The sequence below is a fragment of the Ambystoma mexicanum genome, chromosome 5p (assembly GCF_040938575.1).
Source record: "Ambystoma mexicanum isolate Mex_15411 chromosome 5p, UKY_AmexF1_1, whole genome shotgun sequence".
Classification (NCBI taxonomy): domain Eukaryota; kingdom Metazoa; phylum Chordata; class Amphibia; order Caudata; family Ambystomatidae; genus Ambystoma; species Ambystoma mexicanum.
Window position 1 is genome coordinate 6455411 of NC_090930.1, and position 20435 is coordinate 6475845.

At 47.2% G+C, this 20435-nt stretch overlaps 1 protein-coding gene across 1 annotated transcript; it reads left to right on the plus strand.

Annotated features, from left to right (window-relative positions):
- Positions 1-802: 802 nt before the first annotated feature.
- LOC138481611 (olfactory receptor 5V1-like) lies at positions 803-2003 on the plus strand. The gene has a single exon (XM_069613806.1). The coding sequence runs from the start codon at positions 810-812 to the stop codon at positions 1737-1739; it is 930 nt and encodes a 309-aa protein (XP_069469907.1). The 5' UTR covers positions 803-809; the 3' UTR covers positions 1740-2003.
- Positions 2004-20435: the final 18432 nt, after the last annotated feature.

The window sequence follows — 20435 nt, forward strand, 5'->3', positions numbered from 1 at the left end:
TTAGATTCTAGATGAATGTTGGAAGGCTGGCAATGTTTAGAATCTGTTCCTAAATGCTCAGGTCTCCTCCATTACACTAAGATTCTTGATGAATGTTGAAAGGCTGGCAATGTTTAAAATGTTTGCCTACATGCTCAGGTCTCCTCCATTACACTTAGATTCTAGATGAATGTTGAAAGGCTGGCAATGTTTAGAATCAGTGCCTAAATGCTCAGGTCTCCTCTATTACACTTAGATTCTAGATGAATGTTGAAAGGCTGGAAATGTTTAGAATCAGTGCCTAAATGCTCAGGTCTCCTCCGTTACACTAAGATTCTAGATGAAGGTTGAAAGGCTGGCACTGTTTAGAATCTGTGCCTAAATGCTCAGGTCTCCTCCATTACACTTAGATTCTAGATGAATGTTGAAAGGCTGGCAATGTTTAGAATCTGTGCCTAAATGCTCAGGTCTCCTCCATTGCACTAAAATTCTAGATGAATGTTGAAAAGCTGGCAATGTTTATCAATGTTTAGAATCTGTGCATACATTTTCAGGTCTCCTCCAATAAACTTAGATTCTAGATGAATGTTGAAAAGCTGGCAGTGTTTAGAATCTGTGCCTAAATGCTCAGGTCTCCTCCATTACACTAAGATTCTAGATGAATGTTGAAAAGATGGCAAAGTTTACAATCTGTGGCTAAATGCTCAGGTCTCCTCCATTACCTTCAGGTTTTCTGCAAGCCCAGCAAGATTAGAGCTGGGCATTCACAGTGCTGACATGATCACCTTCTCAGATCCTGTCATTCTCTCTTTCAGTTGTCGGCGGGATCCATGGCCAACGACACATCTGTCAGCGTTTTCCTCTTCATGGGCTTCTCCCATCTCTCCAGGTACCAGGCTCTCGTCTTTCTGGGCTTCCTACTTATTTATCTGATTACCTTGATTGGGAATATTCTGATATGCGTACTCATCTGGAGGAATGCTAACCTTCACACACCCATGTACTTCTTCCTCAGTAACCTCTCCCTTCTCGATATCTGTTACTCTACCGCCACCATCCCGCAACTTCTGCACAACCTGATCATGGACCAGAAGGGGATTTCCTTCCAAGGCTGCATGGCCCAGCTCTTCTTCCTGATCTCATGCACTGGTGCTGAGTGCATTCTTTTGGCTGTGATGTCCTATGACCGGTATGTCGCTATCTGCATTCCATTACGTTACCCCATCATCATGAGTAGAAATGCATGCGTCCAACTGGCGGCGTGTCCGTGGGTGATCGGCATTCTCAACTCGGTGCTTCACACAGTCCTGACCTGCTTGCTGTCCTTCTGTGGGTCCAACATCATTCAGCATTTCTTCTGCGACGTGCCTCAGCTCCTGAGGATTGCATGTGTGGACACCTCCATGAATAACACCGTGCTGCACGTCGTGACGGTGTTTGTAGGCATAAGCCCATTCGTCTTCATCCTCATCTCCTACATCAAGATCATCTCTTCCATCATGAAGATCCGCTCCGTGGAGGGGAGGTGGAAGAGCTTCTCCACCTGCGGCTCCCACCTGACAGTAGTCCTTCTGTACTACGGAACTGTGAACTTCAACTATAACCGGCCCGCATACGGGTACTCCGTGCATATCGATACTCTGGCCTCTGTGCTCTTCTGCATGGTGACCCCTATGCTGAACCCCCTTCTGTACAGCCTGCGGAACAAGGAGGTGGCTGCAGCTCTGAAGAGAGCAATGCACAGACGTCATGCCTTCTAAAAGGGAGCAGATACTGGACACGGTTAGTGGGAGTACTTCCTGTCTGCTGGACATGGACTCCATTGAAAGTGGGTTACTTCCGGGTCGAGCTACTCCATATCAAGCCCTTATCTAGATTCTGAGACCTTGCTCTTCTAAAGCAAAGACTCATTTGCAGAAATACAGAGAGAGCGGAAGTTGAAGTGTTATATTCTGACACTATCCCGGAGGAACCCCGTGACTTTGGTGGTGTGTGTATTTTCATAGGGTGTGTACATTGTTGCATGCAGAAGGAACTCCTCCCTAGTACAGTGTGTAAAGATCAATACATGATTAATCTGACATGCCATAGACACAGAGTTTGGAGAGGTTTCACAAAACCAAAGGTTTTCTTTAAGAATGTAAATAATTCTTCTTTTTTGGTAGTTAGCAGGTTAACTTCCATGTGCTCTATTTAGGGGTGTCTCCTGAACAGGGCATCTTTCTAAACTAAAATGGCCCTTTTCTTTACTCGGTGTGTTGATGAATTCTGTGCCCCCCCCCGCGCCGCTCTGGCAGGCTCTGGGGGCACCATTGAATAATGACCATACACATTGCATCTCACAGGACACAGGAGAGATCGGGTGTGGACGTGGGGAGGTGGTGTGTAGGCGCTAGGTGCCGTGACAGCTGAGGCACTAACTGTGGGCAGAGTTGCCTCAGGGTGAGGTGGACAGAATGCAGACGGGTGCCGACATGTGTGGCAGTCAGTGGCGTAGGAGACACACACAATCTGGGGGGGGAGGGCAGGGACCTCTTCAACGAGTCTCTCCTCCTTGCAAATGTAAATAATTGTAAGCCATCACGTTGCCCTCGAGCCACCTGACTCGCTAGATGACGTCCGCCCCTCTCCTCGCCACCCCCTTCTATAGCTGTAACCCACTTTAAATCCTACCCCCTCTGTATATGTGGTCTGTTGTATACCTCTGTAAATTGCTCCATTGCGTCTCGCATCTAGCTCCACTCTCCCGTGAGGATGGCTCAGCGGCAACGTGCTCACCTTGGAAGCAAGACGACACGAAACAACACAGGTCCGATCCCCGGGTCTGCGCTTTGGAGCTTCTGGGTATTAAGCACGTTATAAATACGCAACATATTCCTGTAAAAGCGCCTCGATACCCCCAGGATGTATGAGCGCTTTAAAAATGCAAATAAATAAATAATTACTATTATATTAATAAAACAATGTAATATGAAGCACAGGCCTCCTCTCCAACCAATCACATGTTGAATAGGTTGGCAAGAAACCAAAGCGCAAAAAAGATTATCGGATGAACCAGGTGTGCAGTAGGTGTAATCCAGTAGTTCACACCTGAAAAAAACAAGACATTTTATGTTTCTATGCTGAAAAGTGCTGGTGGCACAGTCGTACAAAGAAAGACTTTCAAATTAATTCCTTTATTCAAAGTTATGATATACTTTAGGTATTGATATCTTATATAACAGTACAAAACATCATGTTAAGAAAGTCCCTGTGTTGTGTGTAGTGTGTTTACTTTATTTTATGTTGTAGTGCGCGGCTGAACCCTTGGGTAACTGGCCGCAATCATTTAGGAGCAGCAAAGTTACAGATAGTTGCACATGCAGTCATGGTTATAGTGTGAGACAGTACAGCCTGGCATATGCGAGACCTGGGTACACAGTGGTCTATTGCCGTACACATGAAAGGTGAGAGATACAATGCGACAACAAAGATTTATACAGGATTTACACAGAGACATGTGGCAGAGACCTAAAGGCAGCAGTGTAAAGGAGCTCGGGCACATGATTTAGCTAAGTGCAGTTGGCTGTCTATTGTTGATTAGCAAAGAGTTCTTTTACTTTGGCTCGGAATGACCAGAACGAGGTCTCAGCCCTGATTGTCATAGGGAGAGCATTCCAGGTTTTGGCTGCAAGTACCGGGAAGCTAGTTCCGCATGTTGTTTTCAAGTTGAAACATTGGGATGATGAGTTGGTGGAGATATGGGGATCTGGTAGGTCTGGTGGAGTTCTGTCTTGTGAATTTATCAGTAAAGGATTGTGGAGCTGTCAGGTAGAGGCATTTATGTGTGATAACCAGTGCTCAGAGTTTATTTCTCTCGTGGATTGGTAGCCAATGGGCTTCTTTTCTCGCTGTGGAAATGTGGGCTTTGCGTGGGAGATTCAGAGCACATCTGAGTGCGTTATTCTGTAGAATTTGTAGTCTGTTCAGAATGTGGTTAGTGGATCCGAGGAATAGAGTGTCACAATAGTCCAGTATGCTCATCCATAAAAACGTCTCTGTGCGGTTACTTCCTCGGGCGATGCCCCGCAAATGCGCAAGCCGAGCCCGGGCAGAAAAGAATATCAATAGTCTGGCAGGCAGGCTGCAGATAGCACCAGCCACAGACTGGAAGTGGAAGTCAGTGTGATGAGCAAATCACCCAGGTGCTGGCCTGGATCATGCCGCTTGCTCATAATACAGACCAGTGAGTGAGTACAGGCTGTACAACCCTGATTTTAGATAACGCTGGCTGACCCTGCTGCTTCAGATTGTGGGGGGCATATGGCATTATATCCCCCCTGCTTAAAATTGTGGGGAGGGCATTTGTTTCCCCCCCGTTTCCTACGCCCATGCTTTCTACCGTCCTTCTGCACCTGCCTTTTTTCTGCTGTAACCTCCAGGTTGCTATGTCGCAGCCTGAGCTATGTATGGCCTGTTACCTGCCTGCGTCAGCTGGCCTGACTTTCCGCAGCCTTCGCTGTGTTGCATTTTACCTGCCTACAACCACTGAGTGACTGTGAAATCTTCTGGTGTTCTGCATTCATCTCCTGCATCCACTGACCTTCTTTTGCAGCCTGTGCTGTCTTTTACATTTTGTATCCAGACGGTGGTACTTGATGTAGCCGCCGAAGCACGTGGTGAGGCTTTCCCTAGATGGTCACCCACTCTTTATTCTCTGTCAGGCGTCACACTGCCTACCTGTTTCATTTACCATAATTGTCCCTGTTTTCCATCTATTGTTCTTCCTTTGTTGTGTAGCCCCCCATAACATAGGGTGAAGCAGTCAAATTGTGCCAATGACCTACATTATACAAGCATTTGTGATGCTCACCTTAGGGCAAGGCTTTCCCATGTTGCGTGTGACCTAACCTGTACCTGCATTCTGATGTACCCCCCTAACCTTAGGGCGAGGCTTTCCCATGTTGCATGTGACCTAACCAGTAACTGCATTCTGATGTAGACCCCTCCCCTTAGACCCATGCTTTCCCATGTTGCGTGTGACCTAACCTGTACCTGCATTATGATGTTACCCCCCTCACCTTAGGGCGAGGCTTTCCCATGTTGCATGTGGTCTAACCTGTACCTGCATTCTGATGTACCCCCCTAACCTTAGGGCGAGGCTTTCCCATGTTGCATGTGACCTAACCAGTAACTGCATTCTGATGTAGACCCCTCCCCTTAGGCCCATGCTTTCCCATGTTGCGTGTGACCTAACCTGTACCTGCATTATGATGTTACCCCCCTCACCTTAGGGGGAGGCTTTCCCATGTTGCATGTGACCTAACCTGTACCTGCATTCTGATGTACCCCCCTAACCTTAGGGCGAGGCTTTCCCATGTTGCATGTGACCTAACCAGTAACTGCATTCTGATGTAGACCCCTCCCCTTAGGCCCATGCTTTCCCATGTTGCGTGTGACCTAACCTGTACCTGCATTCTGATGTACCCCCCTAACCTTAGGGCGAGGCTTTCCCATGTTGCATGTGGTCTAACCTGTACCTGCATTCTGATGTAGCCCCCCTCACCTTAGGACATGGCTTTCCCATGTTGCATATAACCTTACCTGTACCTGCATTCTGATGTACCCCCCTCACCTCCAGGCGATGCTTTCCCATGTTGCATGTGACCTAACCTGTACCTGCACTTTTCTTACCTTGTTTTGCATTAATGTACTTCTCGCCCTCTTCCCCCTGCACCTCCCTTTCTCCCGCTTTCCCATTGTTTCATGTTCAGCACTTGCATGATCTGAACTGTCTCAGGGCCTACCAGCTGTGCTTTTTGTTTTTTTGATCCCTTCCTCCCCTTCCTGCACTTCGCCTCCTCCCCCGCCCCCTCTCCTCTCATACTATAGCGCGTGCATATTCCGAATGTTTAAAGACATTTTAAGAACGTTCTGTTTTTGTTTTATACCATCATCATCATGTTTATTTTGAAATTGTACCAACCATTCCATAAAAACGGTACAAAATATAAAGCATATTCAGTCATAGTATAAATCACACCCTCCATGTTTTCATCACATTGGATTAGCAATCACACCTGTCCTTTATTCAATTCATGTTTCTGAGCAGACATGTCCTCATATTAGCTGCAGATGTGAGATTCATAAGCAGAGAGCAACTCACCTGAGGCGAACCCGCCCATATTGAGTAAATCAAGGCCGGTCAGTACTGGGCGAAGCCCATTTCACATAGCAATGGTCGCAACACTGAGCGTCTCACATTAACATATGCCGGACAGAAAAATACCAAATGGGCAAAGTCCTCGAGTTATGCATCACACAGAGGGCCACACTGATTGCCAGTCTCACCGGACCAAGCCGCCACCACCTCATGAAATTGGACAACATCAAACCGTGCCCTAGTTATAAGTACACAGACTGGCGGAGATTCTGCCCACAAGTGTTTCTGTATGCCTGGGACATAATGGTTATAAGCCCTCTATTCTTTGGTTTCAACAGCGCTATAGTTTCTCTAATGGCCTTGGCATATTCATAAGAACGGGCAGTGGGCAGGTTTACCTCACCACAAGAGAGGCAGTGGAAATAAATGTGTAATGTTAAAGGCCCCCAATTGTTTCTTAATATGGCATCGCCATGGGACTTTGCCCCGAACATCCCTACATGTCATAAAGATAATGAACTCATGGGTGAGGTCAGCTCTCTCACTACCCCATAATCTTAGCCAATGAGTGATAGGCTGCAGGGAAACCACACCTCCAATCGGCCTGCAGCCCAACTCCATATACACACCATAATGTGGCGCAGGTGGCAGCAGGCCCTGTACTTCCTTGAAAAAGTGAGGGATTGGTATTGTTTACCTTTGGCTCCGAGGAGGGTGCTGCTGCATTTTTAGAAACCCCAAGAGTATCTGACGTAAATTGCCTTGACTTGAGTGGACCTAGTATGAAACTGAAAGAGGGCTCGGATTTGGATTTGGTTGAACTTCTCAAAGTTGTAGCAAATTCAAAAGGTTTTCCTTGGCTTGAACCAATGCTCTCGGCCATTTTGTATCCAATACTTCTCCAGCAATCAAGTCACATAGCCACTCAACCATACAGAACTCAAAATCATCTCTTGGAACTCCTGTGGCTATGCAAATTTTATGAAATGGCATTCCAATCTTCCTAGCGATGAACAACCAATGATAATCATTGCACAAGAATCTATAAAAACTGAACCCTTTCTATTGGCTGATTATTCTACCTTTTGCTCGCCAGCTAAGAGACATCAACAAGGCCGCCCCTTTGGGGGGTTAGCGATTGCAATTAACACCTCACTTAAAGGTCAATCTAAATCAGTTTGGGACTCTGTAAGTTTACTACATATACACCTGGACATACCTTCAATTAGATACTCCTCACTGATTGTTATTTCGTTATATTGGAACCCTGCTAATGTAACAATAGATGAGATCCTGGATGATTTGGATGCATGTTTAGAATGTATTGCTGCCAGGTATCAGACATGTGAGATCATTGTAGGGGGGGATTTTAATTGTGACTGCAGAAATGCGAATGAAATAGGCTTTTCTAACTCATCAACCTTATCACGTAGGAAAGGAGCTAAGTTCAGAGAACTCCTAACTGATTGGGATCTCGATCTCCTAGTGACTACTGACATGAAATCTAAAATAACATGGGAAAGAGGAGTGAAGAACTCAATGATAGATTTTATCTATGTCAATCGTAATCTTATTACCCACATGGCTACTACATGGCCTAGGGACTACTGACATGAAATCTAAAATAACATGGGAAAGAGGAGTGAAGAACTCAATGATAGATTTTATCTATGTCACTCGTAATCTTATTACCCACATGGCACCTTAGAAATAGATCAGATATTGATCAGTGATCATGCGCAACTTACCACATCTCTGAAACTGAAATGTCAACAGCTCAGAGCAAATAGCACACTAGCACTGGTGGAAATTAATCGCCCTCAACACTCCATTAGGTGGAATAATGGGGTATGTAATCAGATCGTCAAACAGATATCGCTAGAAACAGGGTGGCTTGGGCAAAACTGCGTAAACCTCAAAAAACTGTCTCGCACTGAGTACTCTGAAATAGTTAAAACTGTATTGAATAGATTTCGTAAAAACCAAAGTACGGTGAAACATAATCACATTTATGATCAGAAATGTAAATTACTTAAAAGGGAAAAAAAATAAATCCCTAAGACATCTGAAACAAAGTAATTTAGGTAGCAAGGGATTTATGGAAAGGCGGAGACAAATTTTGTCACTTTACAAACACAATTTAAGATTTGCGCGTAATCTACGACACAATGAGGAGAACTGTGCATTAATACGTGCCATTGTGTCACATGATACTCGCGTCATTTGGCACAGCCTAAAAGCTGACTCAAAAACCATTTCTTTATCTATGCCAAATTGTATCTCTGATCAGACTTGGGTAAATTACATAACGGCCAAATACCAATTGCCTAATAAATTTCGGCTTATACCAAGTTTATCGGTGGACCCTAATAATATACCATGGCCCAAGTGGAGCCTGAGTGACATCATTTGGGCAATTTCACGGCTGTCGTACTCTAAGGCCGCAGGCCCTGATGGACTTCCCCCCTGTCTTTATAAGGCTGACCCTGTTACGTGGGCAGAAATCATAAACATCAAATTTGAAACCATCTTTAAATCCGGGGAAATTCCAACATCATGGCTAACTGCAAATATAGTCCCGATATTTAAAAGGGGCGATCCTTCTCTTCCTGAAAACTATCGCCCGATCTCTCTAATTGATACTGAGGCAAACATTTTTGCGATCTTACTCTTACATGATCTAGAGAAATTCATTGAGACAAAGGGCTTATATTCTAAATATCAAACTGGTTTCAGGAAGTGTATGAGCACAACTTTAAATGCAGTTATCCTTGCTCATGTTATCGCAGGAGCAAAAAATAAGAAATCTAACCCGGTGTATATTGCAATGATAGATATGAGTGCAGCATTCGATAACGTAGTCCGCAACTTGTTGTGGATGAAAATGTCGGAGATGGGAATTCCAAGTGTACTGATGTATTGGATCATGAAATTGCATACAAATACATTTTATAGAATAAAGGTCTCAACGGATGGGGACACCACAGTCCAATAGGAACAGCATTGGGTTTAAAACAGGGATGCAACCTTGCAGCAACCCTGTTCAACCTTTATATGTCGGACCTTGACAAGATTTGGGAAAACAAGAACTTGTTCTCTGTGAAGGTCGGGAGTATCTCCCTGAAATGGATGGCCTTCGCAGACGACATTATTTTGTTTGATCCTACTCCGGCAGGGTTACAAACTAAATTAACACTCTTTGTGGAATTCGCTAAGGAACATAACCTGACTCCTAATCCAGTAAAAACTGCCATCATGAAATTTGGAGTGAAACAGAAAAAAGGCAATTTCAGATGGCATATCATGGACACACAGATAACCTGTATTAATACTGCTATTTATTTAGGTTACCATCTCTCCGCTCAGAACTCTATTAATTCATGGACGGATATTATTAAGTGCAAGACCAGGCCACTTCTTTCGCAAATGAAAAAGATTTACCTACGGTTTTGCAAATTTTCGCTAATACCGTTAATTGAATTTATGTGACTGAAGACCGAGAGTGTTATCCTTTATGCATTGGATATTTGCCTGTGCGATATGTCTATCATGCTAGATTGCTTGCAAGGATCACTCTTGAAAGCTGCAATGTTTCTACCAATGTCTATACCAAATGCCATCCTCCGTCATGAACTGGGGATGGTCTCACTATCGTCCCAATGGAAATGGAGACAGCTGTCAAACTATGTGAAAATGCACTATCCACCTACACATTCGTTGTATGTGGACATGAATAATATGCTGGGTACACGTACTCCTGTCTCATTTCATAATCACCATCTGAAAATGCAACAACTTTTGAGTGAAGTGAATGTTACAGTGCAAGATGTTTGTCATCGCCCATGTTCTTAAAAAAAAAACTCTTGTATTTAGATTGGTGTTTAACTATTGACCGTATCAAGACCTATAAACTTTATAAGGAATACGGTGCATTTGTCAAGCAGCGCATCCCTCGATATGATCACATTATACTATTCCCCTGTGAAATTACCAGGAAAGCATCTATTCGATTTAGATTTAATCTTTACCATACAAGAGAAAGGATTAAGAACTGGAAAGTAAATGATACAAATTATTCAGTGGGATGTCGCTTTGATGACTGTAACGAACCTTACGAAACAGTGAAGCCCCTCATACTCTATTGCCCTCATTTTAAAAGAATTAGGACAGATAGATTGATGAAATTTGTTAATATTGAATTTGAGGACTGCCTTGAGTTTTTATGGTCTCGAATGATGCAAGGAGTTCACAATCGTTTAATCTATGAAGTGGTAAGCTTGTGTAGGCACATCTAAAAAGAACTAGCATTGATTTGAACATGGAATACTTACATGGTAAATTGATTAGCAAATATCTCTTTTAACATGTTTCTGTGGAATTGCACTGAAAGTGGCCTATTCATGAATTATGTAAATGATGAATTGGATGTGAATATTGTACAAACTCTATCATGCACTTTGTTTTAACTTATTAATTTTATAGATGTTGAGGTAACGAAATTTTGTATATGGATTTTATATTTTTGCAAAGGTTCTACATGAATTTATTCTTGTAAACGAACTAAAAGCAAATAAAGAAAAAAGAAGAAAGTGATGTTACACAGTTGGGGGAAACATTCGAATTACCCCATAGCTCCTTCTCTGGCAACCAAGGCTGCTTTATCATTATACAACTGGAGTATCAGGTCGACTGGTCTGGCCCTGAACTTTACCCAAGCTCTTAAGACCGCTCCAGCGCTTGCTTAAAATGGACAGCCTGCTTTGTAATATGTGCTGGGAAAGAAAAACTAGAAGAGAATCTTTTCCTCACCCCATCCCCCCCTTGTCTCGAGGCGCCTTGACACACAACTTTGCCGTATAGTGCGCATTACAAATAAATAAATACGTGTTTTGCCATCTTTGCTGTCATGCTCAGGAGTTTTCTGTCGGCGAAAAGGAAGTGGTTTCAATAACATTCCGCTATGGTAGGGAGCTGTATCCTCTGCCCTGGCCTCAGGGTACCCGTCACTCCCGTCACTCCCGTCACCACTCTGGAAGTGCACCCAATTCCTCTAGGTGTAAGAGTTACCACAGTCAGAAGGGTGTAAGGTTTGCGAGGGGGTGGAGGGGCGGTAGAGGGTGCAAATGCAGGGGATGGGATGTAAAACATGTTGTAATTGGTTATTTATAACGTGCTTAAGAGGTTTCTAAGCACGGACCCGGGGATCGAACCTGTATTGCTCTGTGTCGTCTTGCTTCCAAGCCGAGCATGTTGCCTCTGAGCTATCCTCCCGATAGGATATGATAGGGTGTGTGGGAGGGAAGGAAGAAGCTGGAGCCGGCATGTCTGGGGGAGAAGTGGGTTGGGAAGAGTATGAGTGAAAATGGCTTGACTGCCTCCAAGTGTGGGAGGGAGGTCCTCAACATGCTCAGCCAGAGAGAGAGATTGCCACCAGCTGTCCAATGCACGGGGTACCCCCATACTCTGCCGCGCTGGATAGACATGGCACCCCACATGAGGCCATCTGGTTGATGACAGGCCTCCTCAACGCCTTCACATTGTACTCACATGCAAGGAAACCTCACATCACAACATTAACGTCACATTCATGCACTGCTGTCACTGTGCTGCATTTAGAATGAATACAACCAATCGGAAGCCATTATTTGCTCAATATTTAAAGGAAGAAAATGTTTTCCCAAAGCTATGGAAAAATGTTATTCTGAATGTTCTGTTTATTGCGTGCATCAGTGGAGCCAAAAGGCGCTCTGGGAGGTGTACACCGGAGCCTAAACAACATAGAAGAAGATACAGAAAAAAGGAGATCATGACTTTAACTCAGAACACCCGTATTAAGATGAAGTCGCATACATTCTATCTAGAGGAGAAGAAGCTGCAGCAAAACAAGTCTGTTAAAAACCTTGGAATAAAACTCAACCACTCCCAAGTTGAAAAAGAATGGACTGATCATTTAAAATCTAAGGCAAGATCGTTGGCTCGTCAAGGCCTCTCTATACATAACAAATTCGTCAAATTCTCCCTGAAGGCCACAATCAACTACTACAGAGCGAAGGTCGTCGCAATACTTAAGTATGGCAGCGAATCCTTGATTAACATAAGCCCCTCAATCTAGGTATATCTAGAGGGTATTTTCTGGGGAAAGATCCTAGCCTTACCAACGACGTAGCCAATGCCCCGCATTCAGCACGAGATTGCGGTCCAATCTTTGGAATCCATAGTTGTTTGGAGGCATATCGATTCCTATAGGAAAACCATCATTGATGATCCAATTCCTGCAATCGAAATTCTAAGTAATGAAATAGCCCCAATAGCCGATACGGTATTAAACAAATGGAAAAGAGCTGCCGAGAATCAGCTTAAGGCGGTACATGTCAGCATAGAGGCCTCAAGAGGTAAAAAAAAAGTATTGGACTGAACGATTGGATTCATACAATTACCCAAAAATCCAAATATCAGCTGGCCTTACCACGTACCATCGACATAAGACCGATCAATCAACTCCCACAATATCTGGCAATTTTTCCGGCTCGAGAAATACGAGACCGTTTTCTACGACTTTATCTTAACTTTCTTCCAACACGTGAAGTTTTAGCGAAGACCAAACAAATTCCCTTGACATTGAATTACTGCCGTTTCTGGCAAGATCCAGAAACTGTAGAGTCATTGCACCATCTCACAATGGTAGGTCCAGCACTGTCAGAAAAGCGAACCTTATACCGAGATCGGCTCTCAAGAACAAATACGCCGTTGGAGCCAGAGGAAAGATGGGTGCAGATCCTCTTAGATGAAAATAAGAACCTTCTTATCACTATTATCCTTTTCTGGAAAGATATTGTGAAATGTAACGAATGAACTTGTTTAAATGAGCAACAATGGAAATGACTGAGAAGGAATCAGATGGAGGACAATTAAGAATGAATTTTTAATTTTATGTTTACTAAATGTATTTGTTCTATAAGCTATTAATGAAAAGTTTCTAACAAACTATATCATTTAATAAAAAATAAATAATGCACTTTTTTTTAAAGGCGCTATATGCAAATAGGGAGGGCTTCCAGATGCTGTTGCCAAATTGTGAACTAATACTTGGGTGTGTTGTCACATTTCAGGGGCTACCTTCAGCCATAAGTTGCAAAATTCCCAGTGTGCTGCTTATAATAGGTCCTCAGGCTTAGCAATACTAGTTATGGGTCTCTCTGCCCAAGGAAAAGCTGCTCCTGCAAACGGCACAGAGGACTGACCGACCATTCTGTCAACTGGCCCACAGGCCACCTTAGCCCACTAGACATTCTGCAAGATATTGATAACTGATGAAATGAAACCAGCGGTTCAAATGGAAAATAGTAAGTGCAGGCACTCGCCAACCTAGGCTTTAAGTGGGCCGGGGCTCGGCCTGGAACGGTCTGACTGTCGCTCTTACACCAGAGTCTGGCCGGATCTCATTGACCCATTTCGCTTCACCTCACACTGTGCCGCATTGCATTTTCTCAGTTCTTCACTTGTGTCACTTTCTATGGGTGTCTCGCTCATTGTGTCTCATGCTCTCATTGTCTCTCGCCTCAAACTCCCACTCAGTCATGTTGTCACACTCTCTTGAACTCTGTAAGTCTACTTTTTTCTGAACCTGGCCTTTACAGCATACAATGCTTAAACACAGCTGTGATTCAAAAATAGCTCTGTATCGTGGTTTACTATGAAGTCATCGACTTTAAGTTTCACTCTGTCCGCTTAATGCAGCCATCTCTCAATGACGCTCACTAATCAAAGACTGATTTTGTCCTGTTTTGTGATGTGCAAATGATGGCAGTATTTGAGAACCCCTAATTTGTGCAGGGAATGCACAGTGGAATGCAATTGCTTGCCCAGGAACACACACTTTGGTTAAGCAGTGAGTCTGGGATTCTTTCATGCAAACTTCCAATGTATTGTTCTGCATTGTGTGAAGACAATGTTCATAGCCGTGTAAAATGGGACTTTTGTGTGGAAAGCGAGCAGGCTTCATGGATGTAAATGAGGTTGTATTTTCACTCGCTTTCATTGTCTAATTATCTATAAGGAATTTGGTAGGACATAGTGATGTGTGCGAGTGTTTTTAGTCCGAAACGTTTATCACAATAAACAAATGTACACAATAGAAAAGTCACTGCTAATAACGAAAAGTGTTTAGGAAGCAATTGCGCAGGTGTCCAAATCAATCGGTGCTGCATTTGGAACTCAAGGGACCCCATGGTTAACAGGTATAGCCAAATTAGCAAAATGTTGAACCCGACTGATTTGCAGGAAGCTCTATTTTCGTTTTACAGCGGGGGGGGGCGTGAAGGACGCATTTTGGACACTGTGAGTGGGTGGAGAACACCCATATTGTCTTGTTGGCTTTGAGAAGTGCAGGTACTGAGTGCCGGGTAGGACCGGCCCATTTAAATCTCTGCCTCAAACTGCACATGGAAATCTGAAGTCCCCTTTCTAGCTTCAGTGGCTCTGCTTAGTGGAGTGCTAGCAGAGCATGTGTGATAACAGCACGCTCGAAAGGTCTCAATGGCCGTTAATAAAATGTTTCACACAATAGTGTTAAAATGCAGACTTACCGTTTGTCCCCGAAAAATAAACAAACACATGAATGCTACATTATAAATATAATTGTTCTTTTATAAAGCACGTAATACCAACGAGGGGTTTCAAAGCGTGGGGTCGTGATTCGAACCTGTGTTGTGTTGTGTTGTGTTGTGCTGTCTTCTTTCCAAGAAAAACATGCGGCCCCCGAGCTATCCTTCCTCCCCCTGCATCCATTTTTCACAAAAGAATATAAAACCGTAGTGGGTAGTGAATGATTTATAATTAAGCAAACATAAACATATCGACACAAAATGAAATGACATTTGCACACGAGATGAGAGAACACCACAGAGTGTCATGTGATTTTTTTAGAGCGAGAACCTCTGATGCATCGCCGCCCCCTGGCAAAGGTTAAAGCCCCCGCGTTTTTGGCTCTTATCACTTAATACAATGATGTAAGTAACTCCATCTCTGAAAGGGGATCTGCTGATCAGACTCTGCTTATATAAGCTCTGTGCCAACGCATAGCGCCGCGTACCTGTCTCCTGGTCTGCTGGGCCTGCTATACCAGTGGCACAGAGCAGGCGGCCACAGGCTCCGAGGCCACAGGCTCCGAGGCCACAGACAGCCGTCCATATGCCCACTTCAGTGACAGCCGAGTCTCTGTAGCACAGATGCTGCATTTAAGAAAAGTCTCGGGATCATAAGGAGCCCGTGCTGGTGGCAGAGCAAATGGGGAATGGCTCTTCTCATGATCATTTATAATCAAGCTATCGCCATGCGTCTATCAACATCGTTTAAAGGGTCTCGGAAGCAGCTGTTAGGGATCTTGTAGAGCTGTGTGGCTTGACGCTAGATATTAGAGAGTGCTTTCCTCTAGCTTGCGGTGGCAGGAGAACCGGCGACTATTCAGAAGACCAACATAGAGCAAAGGAGAGGGCTGCCAGAGTACTGCCTGAGGTCACAAGAGGGCTGCCAGAGTACTGCCTGAGGTCACAAGAGGGCTGCCAGAGTACTGCCTGAGGTTCACAAGAGGGCTGCCAGAGTACTGCCTGAGGTCACAAGAGGGCTGCCAGAGTACCGCCTGAAGTTCACAAGCGGGCTGCCAGAGTACTGCCTGAGGTCATAAGAGGGCTGCCAGAGTACTGCCTGAGGTTCACAAGAGGGCTGCCAGAGTACTGCCTGAGGTTCACAAGCGGGCTGCCAGAGTACTGCCTGAGGTTCACAAGCAGGCTGCCAGAGTACTGCCTGAGGTCACAAGAGGGCTGCCAGAGTACTGCCTGAGGTTCACAAGCAGGCTGCCAGAGTACTGCCTGAGGTTCACAAGCAGGCTGCCAGAGTACTGCCTGAGGTCACAAGAGGGCTGCCAGAGTACTGTCTGAGGTTCACAAGAGGGCTGCCAGAGTACTGCCTGAGGTCACAAGAGGGCTGCCAGAGTACTGCCTGCGGTCACAAGAGGGCTGCCAGAGTACTGCCTGAGGTTCACAAGCGGGCTGCCAGAGTACTGCCTGAGGTCACAAGAGGGTTGCCAGAGTACTGCCTGAGGTCACAAGAGGGCTGCCAGAGTACTGCCTGAGGTTCACAAGCGGGCTGCCAGAATACTGCCTGAGGTCACAAGAGGGCTGCCAGAGTACTGCCTGAGGTCACAAGAGGGCTGCCAGAGTACTGCCTGAGGTTCACAAGCGGGCTGCCAGAGTACTGCCTGAGGTCACAAGAGGGCTGCCAGAGTACTGCCTGAGGTTAACAAGCAGGCTGCCAGAGTACTGCCTGAGGTCACAAGAGGGCTGCCAGAGTACTGCCTGAGGTTCACAAGAGGGCTGCCAGAGTACTGACTGAGGTCACAAGAGGGCTGCCAGAGTACTACCTGAGGTCACAAGAGGGCTGCCAGAGTACTGCCTGAGGTTCACAAGCAGGATGCCAGAGTACTGCCTGAGGTTCACAAGCAGGCTGCCAGAGTACTGCCTGAGGTCACAAGAGGGCTGCCAGAGTACTGTCTGAGGTTCACAAGAGGGCTGCCAGAGTACTGCCTGAGGTCACAAGAGGGCTGCCAGAGTACTGCTTGAGGTCACAAGAGGGCTGCCAGAGTACTGCCTGAGGTTCACAAGCAGGCTGCCAGAATATTGCCTGAGGTCACAAGAGGGTTGCCAGGGTACTGCCTGAAGTCACAAGAGGGCTGCCAGAGCACTGTCTGCGGTTCACAAGAGGGCTGCCAGAGTACTGCCTGAGGTCACAAGAGGGCTGCCAAAGTACTGCCTGAGGTTCACAAGAGGGCTGCCAGAGTACTGCCTGAGGTCACAAGAGGGCTGCCAGAGTACTGTCTGAGGTTCACAAGAGGGCTGCCAGAGTACTGCCTGAGGTCACAAGAGGGCTGCCAGAGTACTGCCTGAGGTTCACAAGCAGGCTGCCAGAATACTGCCTGAGGTCACAAGAGGGTTGCCAGAGTACTGCCTGAGGTCACAAGAGGGCTGCCAGAGTACTGTCTGAGGTTCACAAGAGGGCTGCCAGAGTACTGCCTGAGGTCACAAGAGGGATGCCAGAGTACTGCCTGAGGTTCACAAGCAGGCTGCCAGAGTACTGCCTGAGGTCACAAGAGGGCTGCCAGAGTACTGTCTGAGGTTCACAAGAGGGCTGCCAGAGTACTGCCTGAGGTCACAAGAGGGCTGCCAGAGTACTGCCTGAGGTTCACAAGCAGGCTGCCAGAGTACTGCCTGAGGTCACAAGAGGGCTGCCAGAGTACTGTCTGAGGTTCACAAGAGGGCTGCCAGAGTACTGACTGAGGTTCACAAGAGGGCTGCCAGAGTACTGCCTGAGGTCACAAGAGGGCTGCCAGAGTACTGTCTGAGGTTCACAAGAGGGCTGCCAGAGTACTGCCTGAGGTCACAAGAGGGCTGCCAGAGTACTGTCTGAGGTCACAAGAGGGCTGCCAGAGTACTGCCTGAGGTCACAAGAGGGCTGCCAGAGTACTGCCTGAGGTTCACAAGAGGGCTGCCAGAGTACTGCCTGCGGTCACAAGAGGGCTGCCAGAGTATTTCCTGAGGTCACAAGAGGGCTGCCAGAGTACTGTCTGAGGTTCACAAGAGGGCTGCCAGAGTACTGCCTGAGGTCACAAGAGGGCTGCCAGAGTACTGCCTGAGGTTCACAAGCGGGCTGCCAGAGTACTGCCTGAGGTCACAAGAGGGTTGCCAGAGTACTGCCTGAGGTCACAAGAGGGCTGCCAGAGCAGAGTACTGCCTGAGGTTCACAAGCAGGCTGCCAGAATACTGCCTGAGGTCACAAGAGGGCTGCCAGAGTACTGCCTGAGGTTCACAAGCAGGCTGCCAGAGTACTGCCTGAGGTCACAAGAGGGCTGCCAGAGCAGAGTACTATCTGAGGTTCACAAGCAGGCTGCCAGAATACTGCCTGAGGTCACAAGAGGGCTGCCAGAGTACTGCCTGAGGTTCACAAGCAGGCTGCCAGAGTACTGCCTGAGGTTCACAAGCAGGCTGCCAGAGTACTGTCTGAGGTTCACAAGAGGGCTGCCAGAGTACTGCTTGAGGTCACAAGAGGGCTGCTAGAGTACTGCCTGAGGTCACAAGAGGGCTGCCAGAGAACTGCCTGAGGTCACAAGAGGGCTGCCAGAGTACTGCCTGAGGTTCACAAGAGGGCTGCCAAAGTACTGCCTGAGGTCACAAGAGGGCTGCCAGAGTACTGTCTGAGGTTCACAAGAGGGCTGCCAGAGTACTGCCTGAGGTCAGAAGAGGGCTGCCAGAGTACTGCCTGAGGTTCACAAGCAGGCTGCCAGAATACTGCCTGAGGTCACAAGAGGGTTGCCAGAGTACTGCCTGAAGTCACAAGAGGGCTGCCAGAGTACTGTCTGAGGTTCACAAGAGGGCTTCCAGAGTACTGCCTTAGGTCACAAGAGGGATGCCAGAGTACTGCCTGAGGTCACAAGAGGGCTGCCAGAGTACTGCCTGAGGTCACAAGAGGGCTGCCAGAGGACTGTCTGAGGTTCACAAGAGGGCTGCCAGAGTACTGCCTGAGGTCACAAAAGGGCTGCCAGAGTACTGCCTGAGGTCACAATAGGGCTGCCAGAGTACTGCCTTAGGTTCACAAGAGGGCTGCCAGAGTACTGCCTGAGGTCACAAGAGGGCTGCCAGAGTACTGCCTGAGGTCACAAGAGGGCTGCCAGAGTACTGCCTGAGGTCACAAGAGGGCTGCCAGAGTACTGTCTGAGGTTCACAAGAGGGCTGCCAGAGTACTGCCTGAGGTCACAAGAGGGTTGCCAGAGTACTGCCTGAGGTCACAAGAGGGCTGCCAGAGTACTGCCTGAGGTTCACAAGCAGGCTGCCAGAATACTGCCTGAGGTCACAAGAGGGCTGCCAGAGTACTGCCTGAGGTTCACAAGCAGGATGCCAGAGTACTGCCTGAGGTTCACAAGCAGGCTGCCAGAGTACTGCCTGAGGTCACAAGAGGGCTGCCAGAGTACTGTCTGAGGTTCACAAGAGGGCTGCCAGAGTGCTGCCTGAGGTCACAAGAGGGCTGCTAGAGTACTGCCTGAGGTCACAAGGGGGCTGCCAGAGTACTGCCTGAGGTTCACAAGCAGGCTGCCAGAATACTGCCTGAGGTCACAAGAGGGTTGCCAGAGTACAGCCTGAGGTCACAAGAGGGCTGCCAGAGCACTGTCTGAGGTTCACAAGAGGGCTGCCAGAGTACTGCCTGAGGTCACAAGAGGGCTGCCAGAGTACTGCCTGAGGTCACAAGAGGGCTGCCAGAGTACTGCCTGAGGTTCACAAGAGGGCTGCCAGAGTAGTGCCTGAGGTCACAAGAGGGCTGCCAGAGTACTGTCTGAGGTTCACAAGAGGGCTGCCAGAGTACTGCCAGAGGTCACAAGAGGGCTGCCAGAGTACTGCCTGAGGTTCACAAGCGGGCTGCCAGAATACTGCCTGAGGTCACAAGAGGGTTGCCAGAGTACTGCCTGAGGTCACAAGAGGGCTGCCAGAGTACTGTCTGAGGTTCACAAGAGGGCTGCCAGAGTACTGCCTAAGGTCACAAGAGGGATGCCAGAGTACTGCCTGAGGTCACAAGAGGGCTGCCAGAGTACTGCCTGAGGTTCACAAGCGGGCTGCCAGAGTACTGCCTGAGGTCACAAGAGGGCTGCCAGAGTACTGTCTGAGGTTCACAAGAGGGCTGCCAGAGTACTGCCGAGGTCACAAGAGGGCTGCCAGAGTACTGTCTGAGGTCACAAGAGGGCTGCCAGAGTACTGCCTGAGGTCACAAGAGGGCTGCCAGAGTACTGCCTGAGGTCACAAGAGGGCTGCCAGAGTACTTTCTGAGGTTCACAAGAGGGCTTCCAGAGTACTGCCTGAGGTCACAAGAGGGCTGCCAGAGTACTGCCTGAGGTCACAAGAGGGCTGCCAGAGTACTGCCTGAGGTTCACAAGCGGGCTGCCAGAGTACTGCCTGAGGTCACAAGAGGGCTGCCAGAGTACTGTCTGAGGTTCACAAGAGGGCTGCCAGAGTACCGACTGAGGTCACAAGAGGGCTGCCAGAGTACTGTCTGAGGTTCACAAGAGGGCTGCCAGAGTACTGCCTGAGGTCACAAGAGGGCTGCCAGAGTACTGTCTGAGGTCACAAGAGGGCTGCCAGAGTTCTGCCTGAGGTCACAAGAGGGCTGCTAGAGTACTGCCTGAGGTCACAAGAGGGCTGCCAGAGTACTGCCTGAGGTCACAAGAGGGCTGCCAGAGTACTGCCTGAGGTTCACAATCGGGCTGCCAGAGTACTGC